This window comes from Theobroma cacao, chromosome 2 (genome assembly GCF_000208745.1).
Source record: "Theobroma cacao cultivar B97-61/B2 chromosome 2, Criollo_cocoa_genome_V2, whole genome shotgun sequence".
Taxonomy (NCBI): domain Eukaryota; kingdom Viridiplantae; phylum Streptophyta; class Magnoliopsida; order Malvales; family Malvaceae; genus Theobroma; species Theobroma cacao.
Window position 1 is genome coordinate 5,791,709 of NC_030851.1, and position 27,380 is coordinate 5,819,088.

At 33.2% G+C, this 27,380-nt stretch overlaps 4 protein-coding genes across 5 annotated transcripts; 2 read left to right on the forward strand and 2 right to left on the reverse strand.

Annotated features, from left to right (window-relative positions):
• On the reverse strand, positions 2,378–3,664 carry LOC18608074 (zinc finger protein ZAT10). The gene has a single exon (XM_007042563.2). The coding sequence runs from the start codon at positions 3,356–3,358 to the stop codon at positions 2,555–2,557; it is 804 nt and encodes a 267-aa protein (XP_007042625.2). The 5' UTR covers positions 3,359–3,664; the 3' UTR covers positions 2,378–2,554.
• On the forward strand, positions 9,296–12,871 carry LOC18608076 (ATP-dependent Clp protease proteolytic subunit-related protein 1, chloroplastic). Its single transcript, XM_007042565.2, has 9 exons — positions 9,296–9,703; positions 10,226–10,341; positions 10,518–10,721; positions 10,811–10,915; positions 11,065–11,127; positions 11,456–11,567; positions 12,003–12,064; positions 12,149–12,331; positions 12,423–12,871. The coding sequence occupies exons 1-9, from the start codon at positions 9,484–9,486 to the stop codon at positions 12,507–12,509; spliced, it is 1,152 nt and encodes a 383-aa protein (XP_007042627.2). The 5' UTR covers positions 9,296–9,483; the 3' UTR covers positions 12,510–12,871.
• LOC18608077 (mitotic checkpoint protein BUB3.2) lies at positions 13,377–16,664 on the reverse strand. The gene is made up of 9 exons (XM_007042566.2): positions 16,345–16,664; positions 16,121–16,251; positions 15,928–16,010; positions 15,192–15,458; positions 14,955–15,030; positions 14,723–14,803; positions 14,074–14,152; positions 13,892–13,992; positions 13,377–13,776 (listed from the first exon to the last, which is right to left on the reverse strand). Exons 1-9 carry the CDS (start codon positions 16,465–16,467, stop codon positions 13,689–13,691), a joined length of 1,029 nt encoding a protein of 342 aa, XP_007042628.1. The 5' UTR covers positions 16,468–16,664; the 3' UTR covers positions 13,377–13,688.
• LOC18608078 (zinc finger protein-like 1 homolog) lies at positions 16,977–22,207 on the forward strand. Of its 2 annotated transcripts, none has more exons than XM_007042568.2 (10): positions 16,977–17,129; positions 17,212–17,344; positions 17,772–17,852; positions 18,353–18,473; positions 18,579–18,673; positions 19,264–19,335; positions 20,136–20,408; positions 20,553–20,661; positions 20,905–21,091; positions 21,699–22,207. In XM_007042568.2, exons 2-10 carry the CDS (start codon positions 17,321–17,323, stop codon positions 21,784–21,786), a joined length of 1,050 nt encoding a protein of 349 aa, XP_007042630.1. In that variant the 5' UTR covers positions 16,977–17,129; positions 17,212–17,320; the 3' UTR covers positions 21,787–22,207. The 2 variants fall into 2 exon arrangements, with proteins under 2 accessions (XP_007042630.1, XP_007042629.1); XM_007042567.2 differs by having other exon boundaries at positions 17,269–17,344.

Genomic DNA, 27,380 nt, shown 5'->3' on the forward strand with positions numbered 1-27,380 from the left:
TTATGGTGTGTATGCTCGTTTTATTTAGAGAACAAAAAAAAAATGAAAGACACATATACAATTTGATAGGCTTGAGTATGTAAAAAAAACATTTATACTCGTATCATGGGAGAACACGAGTTATTGCTTACAATAAAGAAAAATATATTCATATCGCCTACATTGATTTAAATTTATAAGTGATTGTTTAGTTTTTCATTTAAAACTTGTGATAGCGGTCATGCCATTGCCACCCAAGATCATCTTATGTTGATTTGCAGTGACATGGTTATCCAATGAAAGAGGGTAGCCATTGGAATCTTAATTGTGAGATTAAGATGAGAGCATGAGGCTAAAGGATCAGTGAGTGGTGACTTATTGACTGAATCAACTAGGTTCAATTAATTTATTTAACAGTTGCCACAGGATGACAAAGGTATCTGATGCTGAGTTTTGACATATATAAGTCGAGAAACCATACAATTAAGAGAATCAAGTGATCAGCTTTTTGAACCATATTGGAATGAGCTCCACATTAAAATCTGGGAAAACTAAAATAAAAGTTGTGAAAAGGAAATGATTGTGAGATCAAGTGAATCGTTTCTGTCAGTGCTTTTCATTTCACGTTTCTTATGCCTTTCTGGATTGTCTTTCATTCATTTTCAGGCTTTCATAGACTTTTTTTCTTTCATTATTCCCAAAAATTAAACAACGATAGCTAGTCCCTGTGAAAAGCCAAACCCTTTCTAAATGAACAAAAGGAATAATATGTGGGCACAGGATTTTAATTTATACACATCGTTAACAAACATTTTACACATGATAAACTTTTGGGGTTCATATATACTTAATTTCCTCCCACACGCAAAGAACACTTGAAAAAAAAATTACAAGTGTTGAAACTCTCCTAGCTAGGGAACCCACATTGTCTCTGCACATGTCAATCCAGAAAGAACTTAATATTCTTCCTTTTTCAAACTGTCTATTCTCTCCTGTTGGCTGTTGATCTTTAATTTCTCCTTCGTATCTCTGAAAACGTCTATAAAAGGTTATGAATTTACTTGCCATATTACTCCAGAAAGGAAAATATATTCTAATTCTAGCTTCCTTGTTTTACCAGGTAAGGGAAGAATATTCCATGGGAAATAAAATATTATAATTCTGGGGTTATGGCCTGGTTGAAAGCTGGCACTGATAACACGCCACGCTCTGGCACCCGCAAGTTTGTAGAAGACTTCTTCAAGTTAAGTCTTTTTAATTCAGATCACGTACAGTATCGATTGCAGGGCGTTTACACAACTGGAGAGCTTTGTTTAATTGTTTGTTATTTACGTAGAGAAGTAGGACAGACAAACCCTAAGTAACGTAGCTTGAATGTTTCAGTGTTGGCATGTAAACAGAATTTCATTTCCGGAGAAGCCTTTGACGGCCGCATTCGGTGGGAAATGAAAATGAGAGGAAAGTAATAAGAAAAAAAGGCTTAGGTTGATTGAAAGAAAATGGTCATTTTGAGGAAAAGGTAATCACTTTTCGGCGTAACTCTATGAAGCAAAATGTGATAAATTTATACCACTACATTCACATGGTTTTGATCATACCAAAGTACCCTCCAACTCCAACTTCTTTCATCTTGGCTTTACCCCTCTGTTTTCCTTTTTCAAAGGCTATTAATATGTTTTTTTTTTTTGAAAGATAAGGCCATTAATATGTTAAAAACCCATTTAGAGACGACCCATAGTTTTCTAGAAAGATGACATATCTAATCTTCGAGCTGGATCTAATCTCCAAACCATGTTTGGCAATGGCAGAATTGGCTCTAAAAGTGGGGAAGGAGGGGGTTTTGGATCAATTTAATTGTAGTATGTTGGTCGGGCATCAACATGTCACAACGAAGTGTCCTAAAGCCACGCAAAAAGTGTTGCAGTGGTATTTATCATCACCATGATTATGATGAACCACTTGATCATGCCAACATGTGCATTAAAAGCATTAACCACATGGGATAGTTAGCAGTTTGAACGGTGAACCATCTCCCTAACATGGGCTGGTTTTTTTATCTTTATAGACACCACCGCCGTGACTGCCTATCTCTTGCCTGCTGTCCCTGCGCTGTTCACGCGGCAAAGTTCTTTGCCTATAGTTAGCTTACTCCATTATACAAAAAAAAAAAATTTGCATCATCCTACTATTTTCTTTTTTACAAAAACAGTACTAGTACTTTTCTTCTTTTATTTTTGAAAAGTACTACTAGTACTTTTTTATTGGGGAAAAACCCAAAAGAGCTTGACCTTTTCCTTGGCTTCCCTGGAAAAGTTGGAAATAGAAATGGGCCTTATTTGAATTTTCAGCAGCGATAACATTCATTCATACCCAAAACATAAATGTTTTAGTAGAAATATTTTTTTAATAAAAAAATGAATTAGTGAATTGCCAGCAGCTGACTACAATAGGGAGAGTTCACAAACAATGAACAAATTCACTGTACAGAACAATTCATCAAATACAAATCCCAGAATCAATGGACAAATAAAATCATTCATCTTTGTAAATTCAATTAATTCTACAAATCCTAAAATCAATTCTGTGCTAAAGAAGATTCCAGCTTCTCTTCCTTGGCAATCAAGAAACGTGGTTTCTTAGTCGGCAATGGACTTTCAACCTCTTGTTCTGCGTTGATTTGACTAAATCTTCCATCTTTGTTTTCCCCACAGAACTCTGGCAAAGCAGGCAGGTTCAGGTCAAAGTCAAAGTCGACGCGGTGGCTTTGGCTCAAGGCACCGCCGTCTGATAACGTCACCCCACTAACGCTAACGCTAACGCTACCACACTTGTTGTTGTTGTTGTTGTTGTTATTGTTGCCACCTTCGTAGTGGCAGCGTTTGTGGCCTCCCAAGGCTTGGCCTGTAGGGAAAGTCTTGTGGCAGATGGAACATTCATGGGCCCTACCGCTACCGCTGATGGCGCTGGTGGCTGTGGTGCTGGTGGCAGATGGATTATCCCCGTTGGTGGTAGCAGCGTCGGTGGAGGGTTTGCGGTGGCTGGCTTTATGCCCACCCAGAGCTTGGTAAGAAGGGAAAGCCTTGTTACATACACTGCACTTGTAAGACAACTTCAAAGCTGGCGGAGCCGGGGCGGGAGCAGCCGCTGGTGATGACGAGGAAGATAATTGACGAGGATGATCATCATCGTTGGTGGAGCCACGAGCTAGCATGATGAGACAGAGAGCAAGGTACTCTTCTTCAGTCGTAGGAGACTCACTCCGTGGTCGCTTCGAACGTTTGCCCTTCTTCCATGTCTCGAGATAATTGTTGTCGATGTCCTCATATTTATTGCTGAAAGTTGTAGCAGTGGTAGGAGAATTCAGAGCTTCAAGAGCCATCCTCTTCAAATTCTCCAAATTCAATCAAGCTTTGAGAAAGATTGAGAAAGATGGAAAAGAAAGGTAGAATAGTGATGCCCTTTTTATTGATTTTTTCTTTTTCCTTTTTTTGAGAGGTTTGAGAGAAGCGAGTGAAAATCGGTGTGGCTGTAAGGGGATTATATAGAAAGGAGTGGAGAGGGGAGTGGGAAAAGAGTGGGGGGGGGGGTGAGTTTGGTAGGAACAAGTGAAGTCGGTCAACTAAGAGCAAGGGTGAAGTGGGAGGCGGGGTGGAGACTGAGCTTCTTTTGAGATACAATATGACTGCTTCCAAGTCAAAACAATGCTACGCCTGCGCTTATTAGTACTAATACAATTTAGCGACCCCTACTCCCCCCACAGACAATTTAGAAAGGGTAAACGAACCCACCCACTCGGCTTTTGGGTCTTACTGCGTGTACCGCACGTCTCAGTTGGTCAAAATCTGATCTAATCTCACTGTGGTTGAATGAAATCAAACTCTTTTATTAATCACAAAAATCTTGGAAGATTTTTTCACTGAATTTTTATGTCAAATCTATGAAATTACACCGCTTGGAAGATATAGTCATTTAGATGGGATTTCTCTTTGATTAGGCAGGGTTTCTGGATTGTTCATGATGCAGCAATGAAAGAAGGAATATACGATAACAATGGAAATTACATTGTGACTATTATATATTTATGATGCAATCAGCTTAGGGGAATGTAGTGGACCCTCGCTCATTAAATATTATATTAATTACATAATAGATAATTCGGCATGCTCTGCTTTGTTTTTATTAAGAACCAAGGGGGAAAATGTGCCCCTCTTGCTTGCCTGTTTGTCTAGGAGAAATTTCCAAAAAATGGGATTTTTTTTTGTACCTGTAAAACCGGCTGTCTTATCACTCAAGAAATCACTTTTGCCCTTAGCATGTGTTTTTCATTAATATTTTCGCCCCATTGCTTCTTCATTTCTTCCCAGTTCTGGACGATGCTCCAAGTTGCAGGCTTTCTGGCCAACCAAATATGTTAAAATGAAACCAGTGCCCATGACTTGGTAAATTTTAATTGGTTCTGAGATAGCAGCTCGGCATTTTGTTGCTTTGCTTATTTGTGCTTTGTTTTCGGTAATTCATTGTTGGTTGGCCTCTAGAAAGACAGCTAATTCCTGAGAAACTCCATTATTGGCCACGTGTGGAACACCAGTCCGATGATTATCTTCGTTGCTTTCCAGAATAAACAAATCTCCTTCACCCTTGACTCTTCCTCTCTTTACCACTCTACCCCTTCTGAATTTTCAATGATTTTCAAAAAGAATAAATGTGCGTAAATATCTAGAAAGTAGGAGGCTAGAAGCCATCCTTTTACTTTAGTTGCCTTCAATATTGTAAAATTAATTTTAATTGTATAGTTTAATACATGTTAGAATAATCATAATTTAATAAATTTTTTATTTATTTAAATAAATAATTTTAAAATTAATTCTTTATAAATTAATAATTTCAATTAAGTAATATTTTTAATCGATTTTGACTTGAGATCATGTGATAAATTAATAATTCGTTAAATTTATAAGATAATATATTTTTTAAAAAATCACATAGATCTCACTTGATATATAAATTAATAATCTCTTTATATAACAAAATTATATATATATATATATATATATATATATATGACTCGATTAAAAAGTCTTTATAAAATATAACTCTCATGTTACTTTTTTTTTAAATTGATGTCTTTTTTAACTTTATTTTTAATTTTTCTTAATGTATTAACTTTTTATTTTTTATTGTTAAATTTTTTATACTTTTGAGATAAAAAGTTATTGTGTTTAATTTTACTATTTGTGATACTGTATGTTCTTAATTTGTATAGATGTTTTTACTTGATTTAATGTTTATGAAGCATATTAATTAAATATACATTGAATGTAATTTTAATTTGTAGTAAAAATGACTAGAATCATGATTTCGATTTAATAAGACTGATAGTAGTCTTTAACACTTTTTGTCTTAAACAACAGCTGCGGTTCTTTGAAGCAAATTAGGTTTATATATATGTCCAATCTCCCCAAAATTGGATGTTTGTGGGGTTATTTTATTTTCTTTAATTTTCTATTGCTTTATATACTCATAAGGCCCAAAGTCGATTTTGATATTGTCAATTAGTAAATAAAATTTACTTATTTATAAAAAAAATTCAATATTTTGAAAAAAAATATTGATAAATTATTTTTTATTAATTAATATAAAAATTATTTAATTTATTAATTAAATAATATCTTAATTAATTAATAATTTTTCATAATATAAAGATATTAATTTATAAAAATTTTACTGTATATAAACTTAATTATAGAATCGAGTTGAATGTGAAGATCGGAAAAACAATTCGATTTTGTTTAAAAAACGAACAAAGAGTGAATGGTATTTACGTATTGTGAAATTACTACGGAGTTAGATAAGTAGAGTGCAGTAGTCGAAGGGAGTGGGCAAACTGTACCTTCACGGACGCGAAACCGTCAGGGCATACGGCACGCAACGCGCTTGGATCAGGCTGACTTACACGTGGCACTTATGGTTGCTTTTGAAACTACTTTCACGTGTTATCCCACAACCGACAAGTAACTTTGGTATGATCCATGTCAAAGCCGTCTTTCCATCAGTACGCCACGTGGAGTGCACATTCATCGCTCGACGCGTGCCATATCTCTCCGCTCAACACCCAGGAAGTGGGGAATGCTAGAGGCCGTAAATTGTGTTAAGGTAGGTTCTAATCCGACGAGTTCGGCTGTGATTGAGAATACGCGGTGGTGATGTTATCACTGACCTGTTAATTAGAAGTGGAATTGAAGGCTTTTTTTTATACTAAGGAAAATGAAAATTTCTCTATGATTGGTAGAAAATTAAATGGCGGTCCATTTTGCACATGGACATTTGATTTTCCAATGGTTTATGCACATAATAAAAACAAATGATTAGATAGGGTAGCTGGCAGCTCAATCCCATGAATATATATATTATTTTTTCTTTAGAAGTTGGTTAGGTTGCAAGTTAATTATACATCTAGGGCTATATGGCCATATGGAGGAGGTTGTTAATAACAAGCTAATTAAATTATAATTTGTGGGCAAGAGGCATTGCTTAACTTATTTTAGCTAAATCAAGCAACAATATGTAGAATCATCATAGTTTATGTCATTGTGCCAATTCCATTAATTTAACAAAATCTTTTTCACACTTAGCCTCACTTTAAATTATAAGCAAAATGCAAGGTTGACTGATTAGAATTTAATCAACACTTAAAACATAGTAAGATGGGGGCATGCATCAAGATTATTCTAGCAAGCAGATTATGACATTATTCTCACTTCTTTCTTAGCCACCAAACAAGCTCACAAAATGTATTACCAAGAAGATTAGTTAAGAACACAAAGATAAAGTCAATCCACGTCAACATGTCGTAATTCTGAGCTTAGCCAATTGGATCAGCATGAAAAGAAAAAAAAAAAATCAACAAACACGTAAAGTTCTTGGTGGTCCAAGTTACGGCAGCTGTGGCGTCAAAGAGAATACTGGCTACACTACTCAGCAAGCTTTGATGGCTGAAAATAGTTTGATTCCGGGAATGTTCAAGTGAAAGGAGAAGAATACAAGTAAAACCTGATGAAGTCATTCCTCACATAATCACTTCCAATGGATAATTCATGTGAAAACAAGAATCGTTGCGAGCTTTTTTCCTTCTTTTTTATTCTTGTTTCTTTGTTTGCTAGGTTTCTTAACGGGAGCGTGCTGAATTTGGTGGTCAAAATGTCAAAACTTCTCTGGGTTTCCTTTGGTTTTCCTGGCAACCGGATGGAACCTTTCAATAAACTTGACAATTAGTTTGTTAATCAGTTTTGAAGGAGACTTTTTAAGTTAACTGTAAAGACTTTTGTTATATTGTATAATCCATGTTAAATTACACGTATTCTTCCATGAATCCGGTTGATTAAGTAGACTACGTCATTCAAGTAGTTCGGTCTACCCCGACCAAACAAAGGAAGCTGCATGTAGCCACCTTCATTCCCTATTAAGTATTAACTCCTACTAAAGTTCCTTACCCCACACCCCCCCTCCCTTCCCTATTTATCTCTCTTTATTTTTAGGGCCGGATTACTTGCATGAAAAATCCCTTTAATTTTTGTAAATTTAACTTAAAATATTACGTACTTGATAATGACAGCTTCTAAAGGGTGGGGGGATGTAACTAGTTCAAAAAGCCTCAAGAAATAGCCTTCAGCACTAGGTTAGGAAAAGGCAGACGCCACTGATGCACATGCATGCGGAGCAGAGCGCTCCGCACAAGATAAAGCGGAAGGATTAATGGAAATTCGGCATGTTTTGCTTTAAAATAAAATCAATCCTATGGGATTTAACATTGTTTAATGCAATCATTAATGCCATTAAATATTGAAGGTACATGTATCAATGCATGTTGCATTTATTTTTTTCCCAAACGAAATGCATGTTCGAATTTTTTTTCAAAAAGGAAAACAAAAACTAACAAAACTTAATATCCTCCTAGTTGTGAAAGTCTTGACTAAATTTTTTCGGTGGTTACGTCCTCCTAATCATAGCATGTTATTAGGTTATACACTTCACGATATCCATACATATGTCGAACAATAAATATTATTTGCACGAATCACACTCTCTTGCGATACTGGAAGGCAACGACTGAGGGAATGGGCTAATAAGGATCCTCGTCTTTTTAAAAGTTTTAAAATTTTATAATATATTTTTATTTTTTAAAAATTTTATAATTTTACCCTTATCATAATATTTTTCTTTAGTAAAATTCTTCCACAGCAATTAGTCAACAACTTACTTTTTATTAATCTCTAAATATAAAATTTTGACTCTATCATTAATGGAAAGTTAAATAATGGAGGATTCATTGGATGAATCAAAACCTTAATCTGGTCTGCAGCTCATATCTACGTTTTGTTTATCGCTTCAGCGTATGAATTCTGACTTTTGACTTTCGAGGCAGACCTGACGGCGGTGCTTAATTGGGCTGGCCTGTTTTCCAGGCCATATACCTTCAAAGTCAATTGGATCTGAGCTGATTTGGGCTGACATTAATCTTTGGGCTCTTCACCAAAGTGGGTTTTTGGATTATGCGGTGAGGCTTACTGAAACCCATTGTCTTTAGAAAAGAGTAATGGCCCCATGGATTTGATTTTATGCAAGTTATCATAAAATCTTAACATGACTGAGCTACAATCACATAATCCTAATTCATAACAATTACATAAAAATTGCTTTTATATGATTTAATTCGAAAAATTTAACATTTTTTGCTTAGTAAATGCTTATTAGAGCTATATTTAAAATTAAATTATTAAATTTATAATTTTAAAAATCACAAAGCATAAAAAACTAAGCCTTACAATCCTTTGCTTATGATATTTTAGAAAAAGAGGACAAGAATATTCATTTAAGTTTTCTAGAAAAAATGAAAGAAAAGTGTTTTGATGAAAATTCAAATTTGTCAAACTAAATTATTTTAAAATGATTTTTATTTATTTACCGTGAATTAGATTAATGCAGTTATAGTTAAGTCATACCAAATTTTTATGATAATTTTCACATAACTAAGTTGATGAAATCATTTTTCTTTTTGAATTACTGGCAATATTTTTCTTTTTTTTTTTGAAACGAAATCTAAAATAATTAGGATATGAACAATTCCATTATTCGCAAAGAATATGAAATATAAATAAAAATTATGAATATTTTATATAAAAAATAATTAGGTCAATCTGATATTTTAACATTATTTTTAAATATTTCATTATTAGTTTAAAAATTATGAATATTTAATAACATTATTTCTATTATTAGTTTTTGCACAAGAAAAGAAATTTTAAATTTTTAATAACACAATAAAGAGTGAAAAAAGAAAAAAAAATAAAATAGAGGAGGGCGCTTGTTTACACAAAAGCAAAATCCTTTGACATTGGAAAAACCTGAAACTTCTATTTCTAGTTGGGAGTTCACTTAACACAAACAGTTGCTTCAGCCTTCAAATCTCTGTGTTTTGTGGGGGTTTGTTTCCCTGTCTCTTAATTCATGGCCACCTCGCTGCTCTCACCTCTAACGGCTCCAAACCCGGAAGCGGTGGGTCCTAACATCCGGCTGTCGAAATCGTGTTTCCTCTCCGGCACCAAGCTCTTCTTCTTGAAGCCCCATCCTCGAAAGCCCACGGCGCACAGATGCTACACGTCTCCCTTTGCCAAGTCACTCGACCACATCCCCAAGCAGTTCAGACAAGAAAATCTCAAAGATGGATGTCAGTTTCTTCACTCCTTCTATCTTCCGTTAATGCCCACCACCCCTTTCCCCCTTTTTTGTTATTAATTGCTGTTCAAACCGAAGAACATTTAATTGTTTTACTTTTTTTTTAGTTTCTTTATAAATTCTAATTTTAATTTTTTTTCCTTACAAATTTAGATTTTTGAAGTGGGCAATTGCTAGTCAATAGGACTTAGGAACAATAGTTTAGTGCAAGATATGATTTTTTTTTCTATTGGAACAGTATAGGAAACATTATTTGAAGCTACTGTGAATATTGGGACTGGCATGAACATGGAATCAATGATATAAATATGTTCAAATGAATCAATGAAGTAATGAAATCCTCTGAAATAGATTAGTGAATCCATAAAATATCGAGAGACTTTTTACTTCGGCAATTGGAGCTCTGATGGTTAATGCCTTATTTGAATTATGAAGTTATCACTAGCTGCTTTGAATGAGTTTCATCTAATGGTAAGACAATTAAGGTTTTTATGTCTATCTTCTTTGTTTGTAGTGATGGACAATTTTAAAAATGTGCCGCAATATCTTTATGGTCTTAGTCCTTCACAAATGGATATGTTCATGACTGAAGATAATCCCGTCCGTCGACAATCAGAAAGAGTTACTGAGGTTTGCTTCTTTAATCTTTATTAATATCTGAGTTCGTAGATGATGATTAATGCAGTAAATTAATGATAAGAATCAAAACCATTTTGCTATATAACATTTTATCCTAAAGAACCTAGACTTTGTGGTTTCTAATTTAGTTTTACAAAGCAATTTACTAACGGTTCCAACCTTTCCAGGAAAGTATCTCATCTGCTAGGAACTATTTGGATAATGGAGGGATGTGGAGTATGTCAGGCAGTAATGATAGAGGTCCTTCAAAATATAGTATGAGTGTAAGCATGTATCGTGGAGGGGCTAGAGGATATGGAAGGCCTAGAACTGCTCCTCCTGATTTGCCTTCATTGCTCTTAGATGCTCGGATTTGTTATCTTGGAATGCCAGTGAGGCTTCATACCATATCTCACTTGTAATCTTGGCTGTTGGCTAAATTTCCTCATTTTTTGATATTTTTTCTCTCTTGTTGGTGCAGATTGTACCAGCAGTGACTGAACTTCTTGTTGCTCAATTTATGTGGTTGGATTATGATAACCCTTCAAAGCCTATATACTTATACATTAATTCATCTGGGACACAGGTTAGAACAACGTTTCTCAGTCTTGATTAGTCCCCTCAACTGTCACTGAAACATTAATCCTATTGTGATATTTCTGGATTAGAAAGTACATACTGTATTGGAAGTTTGCATGCCTATCTGTGCTGATTGGTTGCTGCTGTTCTATTTAGAATGAGAAGATGGAGACTGTTGGATCAGAAACTGAGGCATATGCTATAGCAGACACCATGGCTGTAAGTATTATCATAAAAAATTATTTGTTCTAAAATATTAATTACATCTGGTTATGAATTTATCTTCCATGGAATGAGGTAAGCAGTCCAAGAAGTTCAAGAATAGTTGTGGTTTTTGTGTCTGATGATTTTTGTTTTTATCTTGCACAATGATCATTATGGGGTATATTTGTCTGTGTAGTTATGAGTTATGAGAAATAGCTCAGTAAAATAGTTCGTGTGTATAGATTTTAGAGTGTTTTGGATAATTATTCCTTATTTAGCTGTTTGACATGCTTTAAATTTAACTTGTTCATTTTTTCTTTTGTTTCTGTCTATCTACCTGAAGTACTGCAAAGCAGACGTCTACACTGTGAATTGTGGCATGGCATATGGTCAAGCAGCAATGCTTCTATCTCTAGGAGCCAAGGGTTTTCGTGCAGTACAGCCAAATTCATCCAGTATGACTCAACTTCTCTTTGTAACTTAGAAATGAGTATAAATTCTTTTGGGAAAGATGTTATTGGTCTCTATCCTTTTTACATTTTCTACTCTATCTGTGGTTGACAAAGCCATGATTAGGGAATTGATATTCACTGCCTTCTTAGAATAATTTCTTAAGAATTTTCTAATTCTGCCTCCTGACTAAATGGTTTACTATGGGACTGCCAAGATCAAAATGTTGAGCGTCATATCCTATTTGTATTTTCAGTTTCTAAAGCTCCAATTTTTTTAGCAAGAGTAACTGCTGCTTTTCTTTTTCAACTTTAAAACCCTTTTCGTCCTCAAAATTCTGATCAACGATTTCAAAAGGGCCCCTGAGTTTGCTATCAGATTTTTGTCATAGTAAGAAATGAGGGTCATGTTCTCTTTCTCTTGTTTTATACAATTTACAGCTAAGTTATATCTGCCCAAAGTCAACAGATCAAGTGGGGCTGTCATAGATATGTGGATTAAGGTGCCCTCTCTCTCCATGCTGTTGCTTTGTTTATCTGCATTTTTGTTTTAGCTTCTTGTCTGATACATCTTTTTCTTTTTTCAGGCCAAGGAACTCGATGCAAATACTGAGTACTACATTGAGCTATTAGCAAAAGGCACCGGGAAGACCGAGGAAGAAATTGCTAAGGATGTCCAGCGACCTAAGTATTTCCAAGCACAAGAAGCCATAGACTATGGCCTTGTAGACAAGATAATTGATTCCAGGGATGCTGCATTCGAGAAAAGGGTATTATTCTTGTTACTGTTCACTATGCTTTTTCCTTAGCTTTCATGCACCTATAGCCATCCTCTTAACAAGTTTTCTTTCTCCTGATCAGAATTATGATGAGATGCTTGCTCAATCAAAAGCAATGAGGAGAGGAGCTGGATTTGGTCCACAAGCAGCTCCTTCCGGGTTTAGGTGATCAAAAAGTATCAGTATAGCATGACTATACATGAAGTGAAAACTCTCTGCTAGTTAGCTCTTTTGTTCAATATCCCATGCTATGCGTAGCTGGTTATAATTTTTTATTTGATCAGGCTTTTTACCCACAGTGCAGAAATGACACTGTCCAAAACTGTAGACAGGCTGCACTTCAGCTTTGTATATCTATATTTCGGATGAAATATAATGTTAAATTACGTCTAAAAAGAGGTTCAAGATTTTGTATTGCCATGCTTTAGTAAAGCAAAGAACCATTTAAGTCATCTGATGCATCCTAAACAAGGCTGGTTCAGAGGTTTCAATGCACTCGACATTATCTTATAGTAGAAATCTTGTCTTTTATTTTTTTTCTTGAATTTTGGATCGTTTTAATCCAAGAACTTCTTACAAGTTTGTAGAGTGACAACAAGTATTATTAACTCTTGGGATTTTCTTCTAGAACCTACATTACTATGTTATCGGCTTCATAAGTTCAACAAACTTTTGAGGTGAGCAAAACCAAAATAATTGGGAAAGTTCTACAGCAGGCTTGGATAGAGGCTAGTAGCAGAGGGCGTTATTATCATTTTGGCCCTAATCCGCCATTGTTATGCAGCTGCATCTTTAATTTTCTCCCCCGCTTTAGGATAAGCCCTGGCTTCACCGATCAAATGCTTCACTCTTTATCGTAGTAGTCAGTGTTGAGTCCTAATGGAACATGTAAATTTCATTTGAATTTTTGGCGTTCTGAGGGGTAATGAATGACATGAAGAATTTGTAACACTCCTAGGAACCACGCTTTATATTCTGGTAACAGAATTAATCCACAGCAGAGAAATATTTCCCAATAGCCAGACATTGTCTTAAATTGTAGTACAAATGATGAATTTTTAGATCGTCTGAGCATTACCGAAATTTGAAAACAATGTTCAGTACAAGTCAACTAGTAACATTTTTCAACAGAGTGGAAAAAACAACAATAATCATCTTAGCAACTACATTGTAATTATAATAAATTCACAAAGATGTGAAGCAACAGGTATGAACAAAAAAAAAACGCTAGCCTATGATTGAAAAAAGGTTCCCAGATTAAGTTCAGACCTTCATTCACTGAAGCCTTCCAGAGTATTTAACATACATGTCTCAAATTACCACGAATTATGTAAAGATCCTTGATCAGCTATGCTGGAGGGTTAGGATATACTTTTGGTTTTGGCTTCACTTCAATTTCATTTACACTACGTACAAAGATGGCATCTGGTTCATGTCTGCACGAAGAAAGGATACAATGTTAGAGCTTGAGTATGTCAGCATCCCGTATGCTTGTGTGATTTTCATGTGTCGAGAGAGAGAGAGAGAGAGAGAGAGAGAGAGAATTCTTACGGCTTATCCCCTTCTTCAAATGTGTAACTTGAAGCCACAGCCAACAGTCGCCCATCTCTGCTGAATGAAAGAGCGGCGATGCTCGTTGGGTACTTTGAATACTACAAAAGATCATTATGTAACAATAGTAAATTATCAGCTCTTAAGTGTGAAATAAAACTGCAGATCAGACCAATCAATACCTGATACAGCCTCTTCTTGTTGTTTCCATCCCAAACATTAACAAAACCATCACAACCTCCAGTTGCAAATGTACCATAGCTGCAGGTTGAAAGTCAAAGCAGAAATTCGCAATCATGTGAGGGGAAATAAACTGATATTAATTATTTTCAAGATCCATTGTTAAACTTCCATCAAAATTCTTTTAGTTTTGAGCCAACTCAAAAGCATTCCCAACAAACCTTGAACCTCATGTCTTTGAAGCAAAATGTAGGATGTTACTAGCAAGAGGAAGTTTGCAATAACTTTATTTTCTCAGCAATATTTGAATCAAATAAGAGAAAAAAATGACCAATGTGTCTTGCACACTTCTAATTGGCCATCTCAACATGAAAATCTAATTTTTAAATTACTCATTGTCAATTCAATTGTCCATGTTTGCCACTCATACACAAAAAGCCAAAATGCTCTCAAAGGCAATGCTAACATTATTTTTGATAATCAAGTACAATATTGGCATACTACATCATATATTTAATATACTATCTTCCAGAACGGATCTTTCAGCTAGCTTGATTCTCAGGTTTTCAGCCTCTTTTAAGCACTTCTTGGTATGGTTGGCCTCTTAATCTAAGCATAAAGAAAAAGTTAAAAACTTGTCCAGTAACTTACACAGGATGGAATGCAATAGCATTTACTGGATATACAATGTCCCGCCCTGCCTCAGATTTCCGGTGGCACTTAAAGGCATACCTACAAAAGTCCAAAATAGCCATCAATAAAAGCAAATGATAGATGGAAAAACAGGTAGGATCAGCAGGCCAGTTCCCAAAGTCTATAACATATCCAGCAAGCCAGCAAATATATCATGATATAGAGCTAAAATGGATTGATTGAGACATACTTTTTGGCTTGACTTGCTTCTGAGAGATCAAAGAACTCCATTGCAACTCGCCCTTCAACTGAACTTAGAGCATATCCTGCATAAACTTGTCTAATGAGAAGCAATCTCACACAAAAGATGACGGAAAAGATAATGGGTACAAATTTAGTTAAATGCTAGTATAATCAGCCTTCCTTTTAATCCTTTAATAACTACTTTCTGCCCCTATAAAAACTTGCAGAACTTAAGAAGTATTACCTGTTCCATTTGGGTAACACCTCACACATCTAGTTTGATATTTCAATGATGATTCCCTTCGTTGCTCAGGTTGAGACATATTTCGCAAGTCATAAACATTCACATGTCTTCCTGCAGTTGCCACTACTAAACGATTTCCAACAAGAGATAATGAGTAAACACGCTCGGGTTGTGGGTATGTGCCAACAAGCGTGCGCTCCTGCCCACTTGCACCTCTTGGATCCCAACATTTCAATGTCTTGTCCCAGCTGCCTGTTATCACTTGTCCTATAACAACGGAACGAAACATAAAGGATTTTGACATTTTCTTAAATGAAACAAGAAGCTCAAGCACAAAACCCCTGTAGAATAAATTTCTTCGAGAATCCCATAGCACCAGCATAACATATTATTTTAACCTTCAAAAGTTATATTCATATATGATAGGATTCAGTGGAACTTGTGATTAAAACAATCCAAGTATGATTCAGCTTGTGTCGATCCTTACAGATATAATCTCCTAATTAAGTTTAACTTTGTGAAGAAAACTCTCTATCCTCTCACTTTCTTCTTCAGTTACACCAAAGGTAAATACTTTTCCATATCTTTTCTGAAAAATTGAAACTCAGAAGCATATTCTACACAAAGATATAAAAATTCAATTTTGAATGGCAAAATCAAAGCCATATCATCTTCAAATCTGCAATAAAAAACACAAAAAGCAAAATGAAAGAGAAGATTAGCTATTTTAACCAACCTGCTGCATAAGAGTACTCTATACAACGCACAGGAGCATCATGTCTACCTAAAATATCCTCCTTTCCATAGCTGAATACTATCCTGCAAAATTAGCAGCTTAATCTTAAGCTTGGTTTTAAGTTTATTTTCCTACTCATTCTCGAGAATCAAATAGAAAAATAAGGGCAAAAACCAAAGTCCAATTAACTAACCTCCTAACGGTATTGTCAGCACTGGCACTGAACCCAGAAGAATCGTCGTGGAAGCAGCAATCGAGTACGGGCCCACCGTGCATGAACTCTCCTCGCAATGAATTGGCGCTTGCATCATACAGCCTCACAGTCTATGGTTAAAAATTTTAAAAATTACAAAAAGCTGATAACTGGAAATCAAAGGAAACTTAAAATTTTGAAGGAATTTGATGGTGAGGGAGCACCTTATCCCATGAGGAGACGAGTAGGTGATCGCTGTGATTGGAGAATCGAAGGTTCGAGATCCCGTCCATTGGAGGGTTGGAGAGCTCGCGCCCTGGGGCCGGAGGCGGGTGGACAGCTGTCATCGCTTGATTGGCTGTTAGATAGATAAGGACTGACGGTGAGAGTTTTCTAGGGTTTTCAGAGAGGCAAGAACTGTTACTGAGTGAGGGGCAAGAGAGAGAGAGAGACGGAGAGGGAAGGAGATTTGAAATTTAGAATTGTTATTATTCGAATCGGCCAGAGGCCCAAGCTGTTTCAAATTTTGCCAACGGCGGAGATAAACAAAAAATTAAAAAAAAAACTTTGAATTCAAAATGAGCTAAGTATTTCCTTTTACGCAATAGCCCATTCGTTACTCGTTTAATTACACCAATGCCATTGTATGCAACTATGCCGGCCTGTCATGTTAGTCAACTTGGATCTAGCCCAAAAGAACAAAGATAAGGCTTAAGCCCAGCCCGTCCTTGAACTCCCTTTCAACTGTCCAATCTAAAAAAGCTTACATTTATTATCGAATTTCTTTTCTTTCTCAGTTGATAATAACTTGTTTTTTTTATTTGCAGTTTATAATATAATAATTAAGAAAAAAATAAATCTTCGAAAAATAAAAATAAAATCACGGCGTAACGGGATCTTAATCTGCAAAGCTCGGAAACCGAAGGGAGGTTTTGTTTCTCTGTGCTTGGAGCAAAGCAAACCAACAGAAAGACTCGTCAACCAACCCAGAGCGTCAATAATTTCTAATGTAAAATAAAATTTTTTTCATTTCCTTTCAATTCAGATCTTTCCTTTATTCTCACTGATCTTTGGCTTACCTTAAACCCTAGGTAATTTTCATTCAATTTTCACCTCAATCCATTTCTAAAATCCGAAGCTTTGTACAGAACGTTATCGAACTGCAAGTGTCGATCCCGTTCTTGCTCGCTTCTCTATGCAATGGTGGTCTGCAAATGCCGCAAGGTATGGTTCTTTTTTTCTCCATTTGTTCTCAAATTTCTTATTGCTTGATAGATTCACTGCCACTCTTAGAGCTGTAGATTTGCAATTTTTCGTGTCGATATTTTTTTTTTCATTTATTTTTAAGAAATTTGTAATTCATCGCTGGAGGTTTAGATCTATCAGTTTTTAGTTTATCGTCTTAAACAATTTACGACTTTGCAGATCTTTGTTGTCTTAATTTTATATTATTTCAATTAGAAAATGCGAATTTGAATGACTTTGATTAATGAATCGAAGGGAGAGGGACATCGACCTTGATATTTAGAAGTTTAAGTGGAATGTAGCTTAATATGTTATGAATTTAGAGGTGTGTGTTACATAGGAAAACTTTTGGAGTTGATTTAGTTGGTTGGATCAAAGATTTACGAATGTCTCTTTGGTGTTTCAGGCGACGAAGTTATATTGTTTCGTGCACAAGGTTCCCGTTTGCGGAGAATGCATCTGTTTTCCTGAGCACCAAATATGTGTGGTAAGTTTATAACATTCTGTTCATTTTGCATTCAAAAGGCAAAACTATATTGCCAAGTAAACTTTGACTTTATTAAAATAAAGGAGTGGTCATACTACAGTGACTAGGAGCAAAAAACAAAAGTAATTCTATCCATACCAAGAAAGGGGGAGGGGTGGGGATCTGGATTAATTATAGGTGAGGCTTTTGCAGAGTTAGAACTCTACTTGTAAATATTATGTTTATGTCATGAATTGAATTTTGGTTTATGTACAACCTTTTTGCAACTATATGTGTCCAGATATGTTGGATTTATTAATGGTTTTGACTTTTTTTAATGATATATCTGTGTGCATTTCTCTAAATTATATGCAATATCATGAAAAAGCTTTTGTATAATGTGCATATGCCCTTTTCTGCTGTGTATATTTAAAAGTGTTATAAAACAATTCTGAGTGGAGATGTTGTGTAGAATGCTGTTTTGAGGCTTATAATGTATTTTTCCTTCCATTTTTCTCTAGATACGTACTTACTCAGAATGGGTAATAGATGGAGAGTATGACTGGCCTCCCAAGTGTTGCAAGTGCCAAGCTGTGCTTGAAGAGGGGGCTGGCTCTGAAACCACTCGATTGGGTTGCTTACGTATGTGATTAGACTGATGTAGATACTGCCTCTTGTTGTTTTCTTGCAAATAAAGCATGTTGGAGTTGTGCTATATAATCTTACTGTTATATTTTACTTCTTTAGATGTCATACACACAAATTGCTTGGTTTCACATATCAAAAGCTTTCCTCCGCACACTGCACCCGCTGGATATGCATGTCCTTCATGTTCTACTTCGGTAAGCTTTCTAAAAGCTGTTTATTATATTATCAGAATGAGTCAACCGTTTCATGTCCACTTGCTTCTGTTTAGTATTACTCAAGTGATAAATAAAAGTTCACAAAATTGATGGCAACAATGTACTTGAACCTTACAAGTGGTTGGAAGCATCTAGATGCTAAATTTTTCCAGGCTTCAAAGCATTGATGGATGAGGGATCGTTAACAGTAATTGAAACTACTGCAGTGCTGCTTCTGCTTTTGGAGCTAGTCATATGAGTATTTAATGGATGAAAGCTCCTTTGCTGATTGTCTGAAATTTTCCAAGTAACTTTATTTACTAGAACCTTTTTCATGGACTTAGCAACAGCAGAGAATGGAGATTAATAAATGGAACAGCATGTAATTAACATTTTCTCATGTGTGGGAAGAATTTCTATGATCTGTTACTCAAGGACTCAAGACTGTATAATGTTCTTGTGGCATTCCTCAGTTTGTTTACATATACACTTTGGATAATAGCTGTTATGTCTGATGATCTTGGTTATAACTTACTTCTGTCAGTGTTTGTTCTTTGTCTTGTCTCATTTTGCTTTGGTTTCTTGCCCAGATATGGCCTCCCAAGAGTGTTAAAGATTCAGCATCCCGTCTTCATTCACTGCTGAAGGAGGCTATTATGCAGGTGAATTCATGCTCGGTCTGGCTGTTACAGAGAACTGCTCATTCTAAATCTAAAGTGAACTTTGGATATCTTTTTGTCTTTTTCAATATTTTGGTTATCAAACTATCCTCCTGCTTTTCCTTAAGTACATCCTATGCTTCGTCATCATATTGCCCATTGGTGCTTGGGAAGTCCTCTTGCCAGTTGTAAATTGTAATACAGTAGTTATGCTTTTCAGCATGTGCTGATCAAGCTTGATTTTGGCCTTTCAGTGGTTTGACATGACAGTTGCAGGATTTAACTGTTCCCATGGTAGAGGTTTCCAAAATGGATGGCCTACATTCTGCTAAGAAAATTTCCCGTCAGATGCATAAATCAGCAGAACCAACTTCTTACAATGAAAGTTGAGATAAATGTAGGCCATATAAGTCTGTTATGGCCAAACCTTTTTTTTTCCTGGTGCACTTAAAAGCATTTAACTGCAAGGAAGTTTCTGAAATCTCATTTCTGAAGTTATGTCAAGCTTATAAAACTCAAAATTTGGTCACTGGAATTTTGCATTTCCCAATATTTTGGGTGCCCGCACAATCTTCTGATGCTTCGAAACACTGAACATCGATTGCCTCTGAAATTAACCTATAAATATGTGTTGATTATCTGTAAGAACTGCACCGAATGAAAAAATGTTTTGGATTGATTGGAGTTTTAGCATGCTTCCTTTCAGTTTTATATTGTAGTCTCATTTTTAGGATAAATACAATTTGAGTTCCTATTATATCTGCTTAAATAAATTTTAAATGACTTGACTTGCTATTGTGCAGACTGGCGTGGAGAAGAATTTGTTTGGAAATCATCCTGTTTCTTTGCCTACGACAGAACCCCGTGGTCCTCCACCTGCATTTGCTTCAGATCCACTGATAAATTTTACCTCAACTGGAGGAATAGAGTATGATGGGAATTTATCACCCTCTGTGGCAAAAGATGAAGGATACTCAGCAGTTGGAGGACCTTCTAAACTTACGGTGACTGAAATAATGGAGATAGATGGTCCTAGTTCAGCTGGGAATTACATGAAAACTTCAAGCCCTGTTGCTGTAAGGGATTTTTGTTAATTATTGGATGTGAACTGAATTGTTCAAGTCATGTAAAGTTTTGCTTGCTTGCATGTGTCAATTCCAGTATGTTAGTTGTTTGTTATCTTATCTTGGTTATTTGTTCTATGTTGCTATGAAACCCAGCCTGTGGCTACAACACGAAAGAATACAGTTCATGTTGATAGGCAAAACTCTGAAATCTCATATTATGCTGATGATGAAGATGGAAATCGTAAGAAGTACTCTCGTAGGGGTAAGTTAAAAAAGCCCTGGGGCATGAAGCCATTCTGCTTTCTAATTGATTAGAACTTTTCCAATGTCTGACCTACTATTTTTGGTCTGAGCGTTTCTTATTGCATCCATCTAAGGTGCTGTCTAAGTGTGTTCTTAATGGAGAACTTAAACAAGATAATATTTCTTAAGACTCATAATTTATTCCGTGCTCTGATCGCATATTCATGTTTCCTTGTATTGTATTTGTAATTTGTTGTTGTAGGTCCACTTCGTCATAAGTTTCTCAGAGCACTGCTTCCCTTCTGGTCAAGTGCATTACCAACTCTACCAGTGACTGCACCTCCACGTAAAGACGGATCTAATGCAGATGATGTCCCAGAAGGTCGTTTGAGGCATCAAAGATCAGCGCGGGTGGATCCAAGAAAAATGCTTCTTGTCATAGCAATCATGTAAGTGTGTCTTTTTTTCTTCTTTTTATTTTTTATTTTTTTTGTATATGAATATGCATAAGCATCTATGCCACATCTATATGTGTGCCTGTGCCCATGCCAACTAACCAACCTGCATAAGCACACACAGATGTACCTTTCTCTCTTGTGCATACGTTTTCCCATTTCATCAGTATGCATCTCTTTGTTTTTATGTATGCATCTGTGCTTGTGGCATGTGGGTGATGCAACGGACATCTGGACGGGATACCAACTAAGAGTGATCAAGCAGAATAAGGGGGGGAAATATCTTATATATATTTCTAAGCAGATTCAGTTCTTTTGGTTGGTTCTAAGATTGGTTTGTTCTCCAACTGGCTTGCCCTGTATGTCATGACTTAGGGTTTTGTGGGTTCGTTTGTCCTGACTACTAGCTGTATCCTTTTGCTCCTCTCCTCTTGAGAATTAGATGATGGAATCATACTCCGCAGGTTTTCTCGCATCATCAACTGCAGATTTAGAATGGAACAACTTAAGTTTAGACTGCTCCATTGATTATTATATTTTGAAAATAATGAACATCATATAGAGCAAATATTTATTTCAGTGTATCGACTATGTTGTGCAGGGCCTGCATGGCTACTATGGGTATTCTGTATTACAGAATTGCACAAAGGGCCCTTGGTGAGAGACTAGCCGAAGATGAGCAGCAGTAACTAATTAAAGTTGTGACAAAATCGGTGACATTATATTACTTGCTTCTACGAATCATGTTGGTTAGAGTTGCCTTTCTCTGCTCAGCCCCTCCTCAGCGATGATCATTGGTGGAAAGAAAACACGAGTACATTGCAGAGAAATTCACCCCTCCTTCCACCTTTTAAAAAAAAAAAATTTTATCGGTGTGGATACCAAAAAATCAGCATTTCAGTGCAGTTAAAACTGAATGTTACATAGCTTTTCTTGGCCTTCGTTCGATCTTTATATCATTTTGTTTTTGCCCCCACTGTTTAGGAGTTGAAATGAATGACATTTGAAAGGCGAAAAATGTTTTGTTTAAACTGGGTTATTTTGTAATTATTGTTTCAATTAATAAATTGCTTAAACCAAAGGTACCAGACACGTGGAATTCAAAACCCATATCACGAGTGATGGTCCTCTTTCTAACCATTAAACTGTGCCTGTGAAATTATTATTATTATTATTATAAAATGAATTATAGAACTAATGACTTCCACTAGTAAAGTAATCACTACGAATTATTTAGCAGATTATCTGCTTGATTATACTCGATTCAAGTTTGAAACTAGCTAGCCTAGAATCATTGACCGAATCCCCTGTCGCTGGCAAAGTGGAAGGCAAGTATCCATGTCATGTAGGAAACTTTTAAGGATACTATGATTAAGATTTATGTGAGAGATTCTAGATTAATTTATGTACATATATCTATGTATTTATGTATGATTGTATGTATATGCTTTCATACTATTATTTATAACTCATTCACGTTAAAACAAAAATAAATTGAGAATTAGTGCCCCATTTCAACAGCTCTTTGTTCTAATTTTTAATTCTTTGGGCATTGTTGTTACAAAAGCGAGTACGAGCTGACTTTTAATGAAGCATGCGGCTCACGCCTTGTTCCGCGTAATCCACTTTGGTTAACTATATACATTTTACATTTTATCTTTTATAGTACTGCTTGTATTTTTTTTCTTTCTTAAATTCTAAATGATTATAACTCAGAAACCATTTGTGAATAAGTGCTGAAATATTTTCTGTTTGAATTTGTAGTTAATTTCCTTCTTATACATACTCAAACTTTAAATGTAATAAATCCATGTCTCGATGGATATATATTATAGAAAAAAATAATTGGATGTGAAGTAATTTGTAATTCATTAAATTAATGAAATGAGTTAATTTCTCAAATCATTTTACTTTCACATTAATCACGATAGTTCACAATTAATCAAATATCTTTATTGATTCGTTGGTTATGCAAAAATTTTCTAATTCTTGATATACACCAAATTTAATTATTTACATTAATATTTTAACTAAAGCCAACATAATGCAAATACAGACTAGGAAAACATTCTAACAAATCAATTATGGTGATAAACTATAAATATGTTTGGTCGAAACAATAGCAAAACCATTCCCCCTTTATTCTTATAGAATATTTGTTTCTTTGTTTAGTTGCCAAATGGTCTAAGGAATAGCTATTTTCTTGCAATCTCTATTTTTCCAAAATCAATCAAAATCAAAGATTCGCTAATCATAACACTCCTATGGTATTTGCTATTTCATGAGTGAGGGAATAACTTCTAAAATTAATAAGACAAAAATGCTCCTTCCAAGTGAAAATGAAATAAAAAAATTTAAAAATAAACGGTTTAAGTTTTTAATTATATATTATAAACAGCTAATATTTTAAATGTACAAATTAATTAAAATTATTCAATAAATTATCAATTTTAATATTTAAAAAATAAAAATAATAAATAATCATATAATATAATAAATGGTATTTTTTTTTGTCATTTATTCTTTTGTTATTTCAAAATTATTTTTATCAATTAAATATTATAATAAGTTATAATAGTCATTTCTACCTTATTTCATTCCATCAATTAAATGACATAATAATATTTTTATTTTATTTTTACTTTATTTCGTATTTTATTCCGCAAACTAAGGCGCCCAACCACTTTAAACAATCTACTCAAGTTGAAGTAGGGATGTCAACGGGTAAAGTACCTGTATCCGAACTCTATAAAAAATAAACTATCCGAACTTTATTAACTACCCAAATATTTTTTAAAATTACTACCATAACCCTAATACATCCCCACTACCCTATAATTACCCTAACTCGTTTAAAAACCCGATTATGTAAAAAAATTATTCAAATATTATTCATTGGTACCTAGTTACCTGAATCCATATCCACATACAATAATAGTTCTCTTACATATTTCATATAATTTACTAATAATTAAGTTAATTAAAACACATAGATAATAAAATTTAAATTTAAATAACAAAAACAAATATCTCAAACATAATTAATAAATTTATTAGTTATAATTTTTGTAATGTTAACACAAAATATAAAGTAAATATATTTATATTCTATTTAAAGTGTATATATACTAAAAGTATTTTAATACATATATAATAGTAATTTATTTCTTATAAATTAACACAATATATAAAATATATATATTAAAAGACATTACAAGTCAATTAATAATCATATTTTCATTAATTAATTTAATTAGTTATATAAGTTTGTCCTTAATTACAAGAAATTAAAAAAAAAACTAAGTTTTTAAACTATTATAATCTTGCAACTTCTCTTAAGATTTATATGTTATACGTTTATATAAACAAGAGTATATATATTGTAATTGATAATTTTATGAGTTGTAATTTTTGTAATGTTAAAACAAAATAAAAAGTAAATATGTTTAAATTTAAAGTATATATACACACACACTCATTTATATATAATAGTAATTATATTATTTATAAATGACATTAATATATATAAAGTATATATATTAAAAGATATTACAAGTTAGTTAATAATTATAATTTCATGAATTAATTTAATTAACTATACGAATTTGTTCTTAATTACATGAAATTAAAAAAAAATAACTACATTTCATAACTATTATAAACTCACAACTTCTCTTTAGGTTTATATATAAGTTTATATAAATAAAGTTATATATATTATAATTAATAATTTTATAAGTTATAATTTTGTAATGTTAACACAAAATAAAAAGTAAATATGTTTATATTTAAAGTATATGTATACTAAAAATATTTAAGTATATATATAATAGTAATTATATTTCTTATAAATTAACACAATATATAAACTATATATATTGAAAAATATTACAAGTTAATTAATAATAATAGTTTCATGAATTAATTTAATTAACTATATGGATTTGTCCTTAATTTAATGAAATTAAAAAAAAATAGTTAGGTTTCAAAACTATTCTAATCTCAAAAGTTCTCTTTAAGTATATATGTTATAAGTTTATATAAATAATGGTATATATATTATAATTAATAAATTTATAAGTCATAATTTTTGTAATATTAAAAAACAAAATAGAAAGTAAATATATATATATATATATTTATGTTAAAAGTATATATATATATATTAGTAATTATATTTCTTTATAATATGATATGATATTCATATTATTTAAACATGATTAACAATCTAATATTTTTTAATTTAAATATATTAATGTCATCATATTAATAATTAGAGTTATCATACTTTTCATATATTTGTTAGTTTTTAACAAAAAGAATTGGTTGCAAAGTTAGTAAAAATTGTATATTTTTAATTTAATTATTAATATAATAAAATATAAAATATTTGTAAATGATAATTGGGTTTGGGTAGTGAAATCACTACTCGAATTTGTCCCAAACCCGGTTATAGGGTGCCTTAATCCTATATAATTAGGTCGGGTATTCATGGGTACCCTATTATAGGGTACCCATTGCCATCCTTAAGGTGACGTTTAATACTTTACAATTCAATGTGATTACAAGTAATATACTTGCAAGTAATATGATTGCAAGCAATATGATTGTAGATAATATTTGGTATACAAGCAAAATAATAATTAAAATGCAATGAAGATAATATTGCAGCGTTTGATTTTTAAGTACTTTGCTGAGAATGTATTGTTAATTTTTAAAATTACTCCTATTTATATAAATACAAGTTTAATATACTTGTAATTTTTATTGTTAATTTTTATATAATAACATCTCTTAAATATATTTTTAATGGCATATATTTTATTTTCATTCCTTATTATAATCTTATATGTTTTTTTTTCATTTCTTTAATATAGTTTTTTATATTATATATTTTATTAATTTCTTTTACCTATATTATATAATTTTTAATTTTTTATATTATATTATATTTTAATTTCTAATTCTTATATTATATATTTTATTTTAATATTTTTTATTTTAATTATAACATTACAAAATATCTTTAATAAAGTAATAAAGTTGAAAGATAAAAATATATTTAATAATATTACAGAGTGCAATGTAATGTGATTGTATTAGTTTTAAACTGTAATCACATTACATCCCTTAATTGTAATATGATTATATTACAATCTTATATTACAGTGATCTGTTACAAAACAAATACTATAATATAAGTTAATTAAACATATTATAAAAAATATATTTTCACTTCTCTTTTACCAAACGTTGTCATAATATAAGTTTAAAGCTTCCGTCTCTTTCTTCCAAAAATTGATGAGTCCATAATACTTGTCAGTCAAAAACAAAAAACAGCATTAAACTTAGAATTCGTTTGCATTGATAATATAATATATTCGTCTTGGGGAAAATGGAAAGACCTTGGCAAATGCCACCACGCATATCAAGAAAAGGTCATATTAATGCTCGAAAGTCCAAATTAAGTACGTGGCCATTCCAGCGGAGATGGAGTTGTTCTTGCTTGTTACCCGGCAAACCGCGTGACTTACACATAATCCTCTCGGCGTTTTATATAAAATAAAGTAAATATTTAATTAAATTTACATCTCAATATTTCTGCATATATATATATATATAGGTGGAGGGAGGGACTTAGTTGAAGCCCCCGCTGCCCTTAAACTTTTAAAATTTAAATGGTTTAGAGTTTAGGATTTAGACTTGTAATTTTTTTTAAAAATTTATAATTTTACCCCTTAATCATAAAATTTTGATTTTATCGCTGTATATATATATATATATATGATGGAAATTTCTGTAAATAGATCCAAATGATGATTGTGGTAACTTTGTTTTTCTTTTGATGGGAAAGCAGATTAATATAACAACTATAGTCTTTAATTCTTTATATTATTGGTATTACTTCTTAATCATACTTGCGCGAGGAAAGCACATTCCAATGAACTAATACTAACATATGTTGCTAATTACTATTCCGAAGATATTCCACGATGGTCCCCCTTTGCTAAGCATTAAGTCCAATACAATAAAATTGAATAAGAGAAAGAACCTTATACAACACACCAAGGGCCGACTTTGATGATTAATTATGCCATTAATCCTTATTTAACAAATTAATGATATAATCGTAAATTCCTTTCATGCAAGCTTTTTCCATATTCCTCCTCTTTTTCTTCTTTAATGTGGTCCTTGACCTATAGTTTTCGCATAGGGTTTAGAAAGCTACAATTATGAATTATTTTCTTTATTTAAATGGTACTGTCCTTTTCATAAATTAGTT